This window comes from Larus michahellis, chromosome 2 (assembly GCF_964199755.1).
Source record: "Larus michahellis chromosome 2, bLarMic1.1, whole genome shotgun sequence".
Taxonomy (NCBI): Eukaryota; Metazoa; Chordata; class Aves; order Charadriiformes; family Laridae; genus Larus; species Larus michahellis.
The window spans coordinates 134,698,465-134,712,148 of NC_133897.1; the positions used below are offsets into that span (position 1 = coordinate 134,698,465).

At 39.9% G+C, this 13,684-nt stretch overlaps 1 protein-coding gene across 6 annotated transcripts in view; it reads right to left on the minus strand.

Moving 5' to 3' along the window:
• STAU2 (staufen double-stranded RNA binding protein 2) overlaps window positions 1–13,684 on the minus strand; it is a 170,740-nt gene that overhangs the window by 60,567 nt on the left and 96,489 nt on the right. For 4 of the 6 annotated variants that reach the window (XM_074577279.1, XM_074577280.1, XM_074577281.1 and 1 more), the window contains one exon: window positions 2,436–2,549. The exons of the other annotated variants lie outside the window; for them this stretch is intronic. In XM_074577279.1, the coding sequence (XP_074433380.1) occupies window positions 2,436–2,549 (114 nt within the window). The remainder of the gene's footprint in view (window positions 1–2,435; window positions 2,550–13,684) is intronic. 6 annotated transcript variants of the gene reach the window in all.

Sequence of the window (13,684 nt, forward strand, 5' to 3'; positions counted from 1 at the left end):
AGAGCTGACACAAGTCAACATGTCTCCATTGAAGTCGCAGGCTTTCAGGTGACTAGCCCATCCTAATTATCATACAATACAAAAGAGATGATTTAAAAGTAACGGATGACGTAAGTTTAAGAAGAGTTTCTAGAATTTAAGTTTTATAGCATATGGCTATCTTGCACTCATTTAATTTGAAACTTTAAAATGTGGATAATTCAGCTTAACACTGGCACAGCATTTCTGCCTCCTATTTTATAAGAAGAATGACTATCCAATAAACCTACTGCGAGGGAAATTGTAGAAAAACAAGAAAAATCATACCAATCACACAGGAACAAGAAAGAAAAATTTGTTGGGTTTTTTTTTTAGGTTGGTCATTAAGAGCTCTAATTTTGTCATGAATTAATTCCAGTGACTGACAAATACTCGATGCTCTTTCTGTTTGTCTGCTAGTGATTCGTTTTTCTCTGTTAATTTAGGTGATGGCAAATAATGCTTCAATCCAGTCCTGCCACCCTGCCTTATCAAACACAAGCAGTCGGTAGCATCTCTCTTCCCCAGAAAGTGGAATTCCTTTGATCTTTAGGAAGGGGACGAGTAGAACTTTGTGACTCCTGGAGAGTATAGGGATCTATTTTGTGACCCACTGGTTGGCACTTGGTTTTTAGGTGATTGTTTTCTTTTGCTCTCAGCTCAGACGAAATCTTTGCACAAGTGATGCGGGTTCAGTAACGCAACAACCACCCCATCATGCAATGACAAGACATTTTTCTTTCCTTTTTAAGAACACTGTGGAAAATTACATAACTAAAACCAACGGTGAACATTTTTTAATCTTCAAACTGAAGCAAGATTAGGAAATTCTAGCTTCATAATGGCCCAAGCAAAGCTAATTCTACCCATTTGTGTACATGCTATGATATAATCTTTATCTATGGGATTTTATGCATTTTTTTTTTGCTCCCAAAAGAATGTCCTGTTTGAAGCACTGCATGAGTACACTTGGGACCAAACGAATGCTGCACATAATCTGGAATTTCCTAATTTCTAGGTGCTTGACTTTGCAGGCTCAATAACACTTTGTCATTTAGATGTCTTAAATATATAATTATTCAGATGGCTTAAATGTGCTTTTTGCTTACAAAGTCTTTTTTCTGTTTACATATCATACACTAGCCTAAATAAATGCTAAGACAAAGGCCAAGCTGGCTGGTAGCCCAGAATGTAGTTGTTACCAAATTGACAGGGACCACCTTAAATTCATTGAAATGTCTAAATATTGTATTTGAGTTATAACTACATTTTAAAAGGCGATCTTTACTGCAAAGAAAAACGGAGCAACTTTAGAACAGCATAAACAAGTTGCTGGATGAAATGAGAATTGAATGGATTACGTTTGTCGAAGTATGGTCTGACTTACCACAGCTCTCCATTACTGTAAAACACCAAACACTTAAGGACAGGAAGTATCCTCATGTTACCATGTAAATAACTAATGGGCTTAGTTTATGTTAACAACTAACTTACTTAGAAACTTCCAACAAAAAAACCCACCAACCTAAAATATGGCTAAGAGTGTCTGAACCTTTTCCCCAAAAGGAACTAATTCTGATAATTCTTTAGGTGACTTTTCCTTTTTCCTTCGAGAATCTTACATAGATTCTGATAAAACGTACTGCAAATGTGAACACAGTACGATTTAAAGATGGCCTGCGAAGGCAAATAAAAATGGCACTTTTTCCAATCTACTTAAGATCTGAAAGGTGCAAGGTTTGGTTTAAAGTTTTCTTCCGCTTGTTTCCTTTTTGCTTTTAAAACTTTTGGAGTATCAAAGTCTTGTCTTGCTTTTATACGTAAGAGTGAGTGTTGGAGGACAAGATGACTAGAATGGAAGTCCCCCTCAGTTCCCATCTGCAGCAGCAGGGTGATGAGGGATTGAGATATTTTTTAATCCTGGCTTTTCGCCAGAAGCTTGAAATAAACCTTTTAAGAACAGCCAAACAAAATGGGAGTTTTACACAGTCTGATTAAAATTCCCTTTCCCCTCTCAAACGCCAGCTTCTCGTGACAGATGACGGCTAGAGATGATGGCTTCATCTCTGCTTTTCCAGCTACCCATAATCTTCTAGTAAAAACAGGATAGACAAGACCCGATACACATATAAAATTAAACATAACCTTTGCAGAAACCCTACATCTGCCTTTAAAACCAAAGCAAGCTCTTCAGGCTTTCCTAACATGTAAAAGGCAATGTAGTTTTGTCTCCTTTTTGGGTCACTCTTCAGATCTAATCAGAATTTTCCTATGGCAAGATAGGCAAATCCCAGTGACAAGAACATGCCATACAAAAAAGCACAAGATGTGGTGAAATTTAAAATTTACTAATGCTGACATTCTGGCCTTACTAGATATTAATAAAATTACAAGAGTGTGGGGTGAAGGTATTATACCTGGTCATGGCTGGCTTCAATGGAGCTTCCGATACCTTGGAAAGTCATCTGCACAGGAGACAGTGTCAAACAGGTCATACACTCTTTGCCATTTTGTCTATCACTGTAGTGTACCTATAACAGAATAACATACGTAATCTGCTAAACACCAGGTTTGTACAAGGGAGTCATGCTAAAATACTGTCCCTTTTCAACAAGTTTGTAAGAAGAATTCCAAACATTTACACTGAATTCATCTTTAATATAAAACAAGGAGTGTGAAAAATATTCTAGGTAGCCACATACTGAACTGGGGCCAAATTTTCTGATATGTCTGTTGGGTATTTTTAAAGTGTTGTGTTCTTCAGTTTCTGAGACCTTTGAGACGGAATTTAAGATATTGTATCTATACAATTCTAAGGATCTAGTTTCAAGTTGTATTTTCCAGCCTAGATGTCATTTTTAACACCGTTTTGTAGCTTAGTCGTAAAACATTCGTGTAAATCATTATACCTCCAAAAACTTGGCAATAATAGTTTACATTTTTCAATTTTAATTCCATTTCTACTAAAATCCACTGACTCTTTTGACATGGCTAATGTTGCATACTTGAATTTGATTTTGTAATTAAATCAAAATGACAGATAAAATGGAGAAGAATTCACATTCTTCTTCAGATGTCTAGGCTATCCTTTTCTAAGAGTAACTCATTCCCTACCGATGTCGAGATGTGCATGTTGGACTTGAACCTCGCGGGAAATACATAGAAAGATAGTGCTTCTACTTGAATTATTTTCCTTGTCTTCAGGATCCCTTCAGATAGCGCTTAAATCCCCTAAAGAAAGGATGGATTTTAATATGTTGAGACAAAATGAAATTAAAGGTTGCCAGTGTTTCATTATTAAGAACAGGTTGCCACTCATGCTGAATTGTTGAAATATTACAGTTCTCTGCGTAGCTCCTGGCTTCTAGACAGGCAGATCAAGCACTTTGTTCTACAGGAGAGGTGGAATTTAGTTTATGGTGGTAATTTACATTGTCTATGTGACCCCTGTCAGAAATGGAAAGAGAGATCAGCTCTGCTGGAGACAGACCTTTTATGTTAGTATCTATTTACAGCTGTGCAGCTCTCAGGCAAAAGTTACATGATAAAGCCTCATCTTGACATTTGGGCTACGAAATTAAACTTTATTATTTCTGAAGACAACTAGGAACCACATTAGAGTTATTCCTGTGGAAATGATTTACTGATGTATACGATACTTAACTGTACCCCATGCGTATTAAATCCCCTATGCTTAACTTTTCTTTGCCACAGGTGCAAATTGGGAACACTTCAGCTGAAGCAAAACTAGTGCAAAACTGGCTGCGTGAGAGGAAAACCAAGTCAGTGCTGTATTTCAAAATTACTTTGCTGACAACACATCAAAACAGTTTTGCTGTGGCCAAAAGCAAGATACAGAACGCAAAATTCTTGCACTGTGTATAGAAATACTGATTTCCCTCAGCCCTTCTTAAAGCTTTCTGGATTATCCCTGTCTCTCTTCCTCTCAACCCCCGCAATATGTGCCTACTAAATTGCTTGTGGCTTTCTGCCAGAAAAGCCATACTACTTACTTAGAAACCACAAGAGGCCCCTTCACATATACAACGGTTTAACTTTGATTAATCGAAAGAGGTATGAAGGTATGAAATTTGGCTTGCAAATATAAACTGAAGTTCTTTAAATGTCAGGGACTACTGTTATGACAAGGACTTATCGAGCTTCCACAACTGTGGTATCTGGTTGCAAGCTAGATAGTCTGCTGAGTCTGTGTTGTGGGAATGCGACGTGGAGAAATGGGGCAGAACAGCTCAAGAGGATGATTCTGCACTGCAAATACGACATAGCAAAAGAGGCAAAATCTGGTGACTGAGAAAAGTACATGACTTAGAGCACATATGGAAAAATGGCACTTTCTGAACTGCATAGCATCTTTGTAGGCTTATTTTTAATGAGAGTAATATGAATAAGGTTACACTTCACTAACATCCACTGGAATAAAGCAAGGTTAACAAGCTGAAAGAACAGGAGATATCCAGAGGAAAAATTATGGTTACTATTACGTGACACTATTATCTGCAATAGCAGATTTGATCCACACTTCATTTAGAGTCCCATATTGAAATTGCAATAAATTCAGAATTTTGATACTTTTTTGTAAGCTTAACTTTCCCGAAGGAATTTCATGATGCACTTTTGGCCTCATCTGAATGTATCAAGGCCATTACTTGGTAATTTCTTAGACAACAGTCCTCTCGCCCTGTTGAAGCTCTTCAGTTGAACCAAAAGAAACACTTCCTATGTTAATGACATGAATAGTGAAATAAAAACCAAAAGACTGGACTTTGAATGGAGAACAGAATAAAAGTTTGTCCTTTCATCAAATCTCTCTAATCTACAGATTTGTGCAGTCAGCAGAAACATTTAGATTTCTTCTACATTTGGCATGCAATTTCCCAGTAACCCTGTTTTGTTATGTATCAGCCCAGCTGCTACATTCTCAAACTCTCTATTTTATTCCTTTTTTTTCTTCATACTTGATCTATGTGCCAAAGTTTGGGGTTTTTTGTCGACTAAGAGTGCTAGGTATTTACCTATTTGAGCAGAATGTCTCCAAAACAGGCACTCAGAAAGAAATGGTAGTAGTCAAATAGTTATCAAATAGTCTGAACAGCAGCAGATACCTAGATTTTCGGCCAGCAGTGTGTTGCAAATACTTCAGTTTATACGTCCATGCTATCGTGTCTAAGTATGGGAGGAACCTGAATGTCTATAAAACTGGTTTAATAACATCACATCATCTAAGGCAGGGGAACAGGAAGGCACAGCAAGGACTTGATTCAGTATCTGCGATCAAGGAGTGGTGACTGAAGGCTGGCCAAGTGCTCCAACGGTGATTACGTGGCCATTATTGAGATTCGCGGTGACAATAATACGTTTCTAAGTTCCTCAGTGCCTTAAGAGTCAAGAGTGCTTCACTACAGCTCATCCCCGCAATAACTCTATTAGGCAGGCAAGGGACACTTTGTGGACAGACGTTAAATGATGAATCCAAATTCACTCGGCACTGGCAGGAATGAATGGCAGTGCTGGGACTATAACCCCTCATTAAGGCCTCTGGCCTAACCACAATTGGTCATTTTCCCTTTCCATATATTATGGAAGTAAAAATAAGAGAGTTATGAAAATAATTACTATCTATGTCCAGGGCCTCATTTTCAGGCTCCAATTTTTTGTAATTAAAGGACACTCACAAATTAGCTCAGTGCATTTTAAGGATTAAACAGCAATGAAATTTCACTCATTAAAATTCAGAATGTTTTATTTGGGTAACATGTAAGCAGAGATTTTCTAGAGTAGCATTAGGCTCTGTTTAGAAAATAATGGCCAGCATAGAGATGTCTGTAGCGAGGGTTGTGCAAGTTTCTGAGTAAAACGCCAAGACTCCAGCCTCAGACTATTATGAGTTATTTACAGGTAATTCTCCTCCAAGGTATGTCTGCACAGCACAAAGCAATGCCACAACAACAAGATCCTGGCACTAACTCTGAACGAGCCTGCTCATTTATTGGAAAAAGCATACAGCGCGGCTAGCTTTTCTCCTGGGTAACTACACACGTGGAGTACCTGAGATAAATCACGTATAACCCGCTCAGGAATCCCAAACACAGCACTCCGTTGCGCTCTGTGGGCAAGGCACGAAACCTCCGCGTGTAAAACGCAAAGTGCATCCCGGGCGTCAAAATAACGAAATAAATCCCCGAAGTAAATTTTTCCACAAGCGCATGCCCCGGGTTTACTCGTACATGTACGCTCTCGTGTTCGGCATTCTCACGAGATGAACTGTACATCACTTTCACAGATCACTTCAGCCAGGACCAAGCTGCGTGGTAGGAGTATGTACGGAGGGGTACCGCTGACTGGCGTGTGTATATAGAAATGTATGCGAAGGTCTGAAACCATCTGACAACTATGTTGAAATTTGGCCCTTGTTTTTAATATTTGAAATTACTGAAGGGACGCAAATATTTTGATGGACGTTTATAGCTTCACATAAAGGGAGATACAAGATGAATGTTCACAATGTTGCCGCTGAATGTGGAATGGCATAGCCAAAATTCTCAACCTTATATGTTATTTTATAAAGGAAAACCTAAATTACGCTGCACAAAACTGCATAAGAAATTACATTTAAGGTTACTTCTATCATAATGCTGCTCCAAAAGCAAGAAATCTGCCCTTTCTTTCATATTTATATAAAGGCATATCTTGATTCTAGCTTTACCATAATACCCTTCCCTATGTGCGAGTGTTCTGACAGAAACCGTAAAAATATCACAGGATTTGTCTTGCAATAAGCTACTTTAACACACAGGATCAACATGCAATTTTGGATTACGGCCATAGTTAATCTGTATAAATTATTCTGGAAATACAATGTCCTAACTTCAAGCACGGGGTAGTCTGCTTGTCTAGTGGGCACTTCTGCATTTGAACATCCGTCCTTCTGCAGGAACAAGGGCTACAATTTACTGATTCGCCACTGAAGAAGGCGAGAGACCTGTTATATTACTACATAGTAGTTAAGTTTAACTATACTGTACTTAAGTACTTAGAAATGAGCTAACTGTGCATTAACAAGAGACCGAGGGGAGCAAAAATAAAGGCTCCTATTTTCACACACTGCTGCTTAGACGTTCACAGTTTGAAACGCAACTTCTGTCTGGCCAAACACTTTCTTTCTTGCACATTTATTAACTTAAAAAAAAAATAATAATATGAATTACCAAAAGAAAGAAGTCATCTGTGACATTGGAGTTCATGTTTCCAAACCAAAAACTACTCCGAGTCAAAGCATCAGCAGGAGTCTTAGAATGCTAGACAGAAATAAACTAGGTAATAAAATGCCATTATGTTCAGCAATGCACAAATCTTCTGGATTGACAAGCCCGAACTATTTTGTTAGAACAAAGGATGGTATTCCTTTAAATTTGCCCCTTAAAGGGAAAGCACGCAAGTTAGTCCTGAATTTGCAGAATAATTTCCAAGATTTTACATAGGTTCCTCTGGATTTATAGTGACAAGCAGACCAGAATGGGCTCAAAAATCAGATGTTAAAATAGTAACTTTGACTTGGACAAGAGTCTCAGGAAACATTTTTCTTCCTTTAGCTTCCCGGTGAAACGCCTGTCTTTTCCATATTGGCCTTTTATCTTCCTCTTTCTGTTGCTCATCTACTGATAGTCGTGTCAACTACTAAAAAAAAAATTAAACAATCCTGTTTGTTTGAGCTCAAATTCTGTTTCACGCATATTTATTGGGGAAGAAATACTCCTGGCGTGAAAATAAATTAAATATAGTTGCCCATTTCAACCCTTTTCTCAAAGCCAATATTAAGAGCTTTCGCAGTGTAGCGTTCTGTACTTAAAAGCGTGAACCCTTGTAGTATCCATAGAGCTTTCCTAACAAATAATAATTAATCTCTTCAGACATGGAGCAGCATGAGAGAGAGTCCGAATGCCACTTTGCATTCTTACTACCTGTTTTACAATTCCATGTATTTTCTTTGTGAAAGTAGAACAGGAATACAGTGAAAATGAAAAAATAAAACTTGGGGAAAATCCCCATTGTACCAACAAAGTCTTTTACGAAAAGTTGGAGCATAGATACAAAAAACAAGACCAAGATGAAAAAAAAAATTGTCCCAGATGAAAAAATAAAGACATGTAACAAAAAAATTTCCAAAAAATCAGAAAAAAAGCGTTGAATCAAACTGTTTCCTGCAATGCTGGAGTTCCTTGATGTAGTGCTATTACTAAATATAGTATTTTACTAATCTCAGCAGGGAGCTGGCTAACTGCATGCCCGTCAGATGTTTTTAATGGTCACCCCCTGTGGAACAAATCTAAGGAGTCCATGAAAAACACCCACATTTAAAAAAGCCCCCTTGCTAGATCATTAAGGAAAGATAAAGGCCTGTACATTCGGATGTGATATATAACACAATCATTGTGTCAAGAAAACATATGTTTGATTAGCGCGCCTCAGGTTCATCAATCGCTGTGTCTGCTTCACAGCGGTGGGCAAAGTTTCCACCGTAGCTACTGCACGGAAGGGTAAAGACACTCGGTAGCTTAAAGACTGACAGTTCAGCCGTAAATCTTGAGCTAGTCCAACATGCTCCTCTCTTACAGAGTTTCAATAGCAGCTGTAGCATAATCTTAAATCTTCGTTGAAATACAGTCCTCGGGTTTAGACTAAGAAATCGGCCATTACTCTACCATAAATTGGGAACAAGGAGCAGACTAAAGGCATTGTCACAGGTTACTGCCGTAGCATTTTACGTTCCTGACTACAGTAAGGCAGACACTTGACATCTATAAAGACATGTGAGGTACAAATAACAGTGAAAACACTTACTTGATACAGTTCCTAAAGAAAATATATAAAATATCTGCAAAATGCAAAACAAGTTTATCATCTGAGCCAAAGAAGCTTGTACATCCTTTTTTTCATGCCATTTAGATATCCTCTGAATTCAGAGCTCCTCTTTCAGTGATGCAGGAGATCTGGAAAGTTTGGCCACATACTGCGCTCAGTCAAGCTCCATCCTACCTCTGGATATGATGTTTGGTTCTAATTAAGGGAAAATTAGCTAACACCACTGCTGTCGCAGCAGCGTACAGGATAGTCAGTACAGTAAGGTGCTTACTGTTTACCTTCCATCTGTTAAACCTTAACCCTCTATGTATTTATAAAGACAATGTTCCTGTGGAGCCCGCGCAAAGTGAGCAACCGTATTTTCAATGGCCGGGACGCAAGGGTGCAAAGACACCTGTTTGTGCGATAGAGAAGTTGAAACAAGGAGACGAGACACAGCTTTCTATAAAAAGTGACACTTAGGTTGAAGAGCACCTTGCCACCCTGTTCACTTCCTCTATTCTATCACTACAATATGTATTATTTTATAGACATCGTAGAGAGCAGTTTAACTACAGTGATCTAAAACACTGAATGCAATCTCCCCCCCCATGAATAAGAAAAACATGATAAAAAATTAATAAATTAATTATTCAGACAATAAAACACTGCAAAGCCCTACAAAATAACATTAGTTAAACCTGACGTGTTTTTTGCAGAAACAGCTTGTCTGCTTTTGATCCGTTCACCCATAATTGTTCAGGTTAAGTACTGTATTTTCAGGGAGAGAGGTTGAAATTAATTTTATAATTCACAGTCAAAGGAAATATGAAAACCTGTTTTCATCGTATGCCCTAAAAAAAGGAGGGGGATGAGGCAGTTTGTGTTCTGCTAATAAAGTACCCAGAGGACGAGCATGGTAGGGAGCATTTGTGGAGGAGCCTGTGTCGCGCGTATCATCCTGAACAACTGACTAAAGGGAAAGAGGAACTTGGTTAGTTTGGAGAGAGAAAATAGTCCAGATTTAAAATCACTTTCTAGCAAAAGCATCAGTGGAAATATGTTTTCACGTACGCTCTTTTTCATTATGAAGGTCGTCACCGGAGCGAAGAGCGAAGCAAGCATTAACTATTCTCTGTTTACAAACCGCGTGTGAAAGCCCCAAACACCGCACTAATGAAGAGGGAACAGGATCACTGTGAAATTGCAAGTACAAAACCATCTGCCTGAGTTTGCTGAAAAGTCTGATGCTGATACAGACGCTGTTTTTGTGCAGTAACTGAGATATAGGGCAGTATGCAGAAAGAACCACCCTTTAATTAAAACAAGAAACAATCCTTTCACTTCTGAAAACTATCCTGCTTCATTGTGCTCCCAATTCTGAACGTGACTGAAGGAGACGACAGCCAAAAAAACCTGTGAAAGCCCCGGCTTAAGTCACAGTGAGAGGAATAAACTGTAACTCGCCTCTTTTCTCCTCCTTCACCTTTTCTTGTTGCTTCTCTTTTTAAGGGTTTTCACTTGAGACCTGAGTTCTCTTATTATAATTAAAGCTAAACCCCAGTCTGCTCCCAATTCACCATCGCACCTTCACATTTTTGCCAGCTGAAACTTCCAGTCTTTCAAAGGCTTGGCTGTATTCCAAGCCCAGGTCCGTAGCTAAGTTATCAAGTCACGTTAGGATTTACTTAGACAGATTTTGGCAGGCAAGGCGGCCCGGTGCGTTTAGTGCTGGCTGCAGTATTTTGAGAGATCCTGACAGCTTTTAAACTTTCTCACACGTAAACCCCCTAAATTCTAGAATTGGTTATGAAAATATAGGTCACATTTTTTCCATGGACCGAGTAACGTGGAGGGATATGTGGGAGGATTTTAATGGTTATTTGCAAGACGACGAGGAGAAAAGCTAAAATGTTACCAAGGTGACATCCACACCACACCTGGGGACCCACACAACGCCATGAGTCAGTTATTCTCCATTTACCTTCTTTCCTTTTAGAAACTGAAACAAAAAAGCAGCACCTGGCTGTTTCTGGAGGCAACAAAGAGCTAAACTTCAGCAGCACTTGAATAAAGGGCTTTCTTCCTTGTAAGAGGCAGAGAGGTTACGATGGCCAGAATAGAAGAAAGCTAGTTTAGACAGATTTCTGGCCAGAAGCCACATAGTTGGAGACCTCGTGTCAGAAAATTTACTGCCCCTTGTAGCTAGAATTGCATTTGTTTTCCTAATTCTGCATGCTCTTAAATTAATCCTGAAACATTCTTCCTGCAGCAACCATTACTTCCTGCAGTATGCTCTGTGAAAGAACATGCTAGGCTTCCGAACTTACGTATCTTCCTTCATAGAAACTGATATGAGAATGATTCTTATGGCTATCTTTTTGCAGAATGACTACCACTATGTTGACTTCCTTTGAGGTCAAAAATAGGGTAATATGGACTAGATGGTCTATAGTCAGCAGAAACATTTCTGAAATAAATGGAAACTAATAAAACCACTGCTTGTAGATCTACTCTGGGTCACTGCCATCAACTGTGGTACTACCTACCTTCTCTCTGAAGTTAGTCAAATAAAAAACCTTATAAAACAGAATGCAATGAAGTCCAGGTGCCTCGATTTTTATGTGAAGCTCTCTCAAGAACTCTTCTTGCTATCAGCTTGTTCTGTTTTATCTCTCCCTCTATTTCACATTCCCAGTGTGTTTTCTTGCTTTTGGCTAGTCATGTATAAATTAGGGTTTGGAGACCTTGATAACGCAGCCATTTGATTTCAAGCTGATTTTCAGCATAGCAGTAGGACACCTGCAAGTTTCTGAGAGCCAGGCAAGGACTCTCAGTTAACAGGTTGCCTGGAGTTGTGCAAATCACAGATGCCGCTAAAATTATCAATAAAATCCTGACGGACCCGCTGCCCTGCTTCTTTCCTTGTTAATGTGTATTACCTTTACCACAAAAATACCAGCTGTCTGGAATAAATGGGGAAGTTCTGTAGCAAATAACCTGATAAAAAAGTGTAAGTTTTCTTCAGAGCACAAAGACGGTAAGTTCACACGGATAAAAAGAGTTCTCCGATTTCCTGACTTCTGCCCAGTGGTACACAACTGTAAAGATGCCAGTGAAGTGTAGAAAGCTGTACTGATTTTGGCTGGGATGGAGCTAATTTTCTTCAGACCAGCTTGTATAGTGCTATGTTTTGGATCTTTGATCAAAACAGCTTCGTTAGCAGTGCTCACACAACATCAAGACCTTTTCTGCATCTCACACTGCCCCACCTGCGAAGCGAGCAGGCTGGGGGTAGGCAAGAAGCTGGGAGGGGACACAGGCGGGACAGCTGACCCCAACTGACCAAAGGGATATTCAATACTGTGTCATGCTCAGCAACAAAAGCCGGGGGAAGATGGAGGAAGGGGGGGTTTGGAGTTAAAGCATTTGTCTTCCCAGGTAACCATTATGCATCATGGAGCTCTGCTCTCCTGGAGATGGCTGAACACCTGCCTGATGATGGTAAGCACTGAATGAATCCCTTATTTTGCTTTGCTTGTGCATGCAGCTTTGCTTTACCTATGGAATTCTCTTTATCTCAATCCACAAGTTTTCACAGTTTTACCCTTCCTATTCTCTCCTCCATTCCCACTGGCCAGGGCAAGCAAGCGAGCGGCTGAGCTTCCTCACGGGGATAACCCATAACAGTCCTTTCTGGCAGCCCACGTGGGATATGAGGAGTTCAAGATAGTGACAGATTTGATCAGAGTATGCTAGTCCAAATTTATAGCTGTTTAGCAACTAATTGGCAGGCTCCTGTGCTTGCCACGGGGCTTGCTTGCTTTGCTGTATATTAAAGTCTAGTACTTGTTAGGGCTGCTTTTTGCTTCTGCTGTTTCCTGTACTCCTTATCATCCTATAGAATATCTGATATTATCCTGCTGATAACAGCAATGGGCTGGCAGATGGCCAGGACGTTCCTGCTGCTCCTGGGCTGCTGTACTGGGCAGGCTGGAACTCAGGTCCAAGGGACTGTGACCGTGGATATGTCCACTCTGGAGCAGGCATATCCAGAAGCGTATGTGGCCACGGAGTAGTCCGTGCCAGAGCAGATACATCCCTGAAGGAACTATGGCCTGTGGGTAAGGTAACATTGGAGCAGGTAAAACCCTAAGGGACGGTGGCCTGTGGATAAGCCCATGCTGCAGAAGGGGCAAGGGGAAGAGTTCATTGAAACGTTAAATCCTACAGCCTAGTCCAAAGGGACGAGGAGAGGAGACTGTAATGGGAATACCACTTAATTATTGTAACCCATGATTTGCGTCGCATTTTATAGGAAATACTACAAGCAGGAACCACCTTAACCAGCAGAGGACAAGCCTCACAAGAAGTAACGGAAGTGCAGCAGTGACCAAACCTGAGATGAATTTGGTGACAAATAACTCCACACAACACACTACCTCTCCTGTCCCGAGCAACTACCACAACAGATGGAGCCCAAGTCGTGGACTAAATGAACTCAATGGACATTTGTGGACTTTTTAAGAGGTGGCCCATAGACTAAAGGAATGATACCTGCGTATGTATCAGAGAACAGCAAGGGTGGGGTGGTTAATGAGGATCTATTGGTAGTATGGGACCTGAGCATGATGTAAATGTTATGGAATAAGGGGTGGAGAATATAATGGTTTTGGCTGGGAAGGAGCTAATTTTCTTCTGAGCAGCTTGTATGGTGCTATGTTTTGGATTTGTGACCAAAACGGCATTATTAGCACACCTATGTTTTAGCTACTGCTAAGCAGTGCTCACACAGCACCAAGGCCTC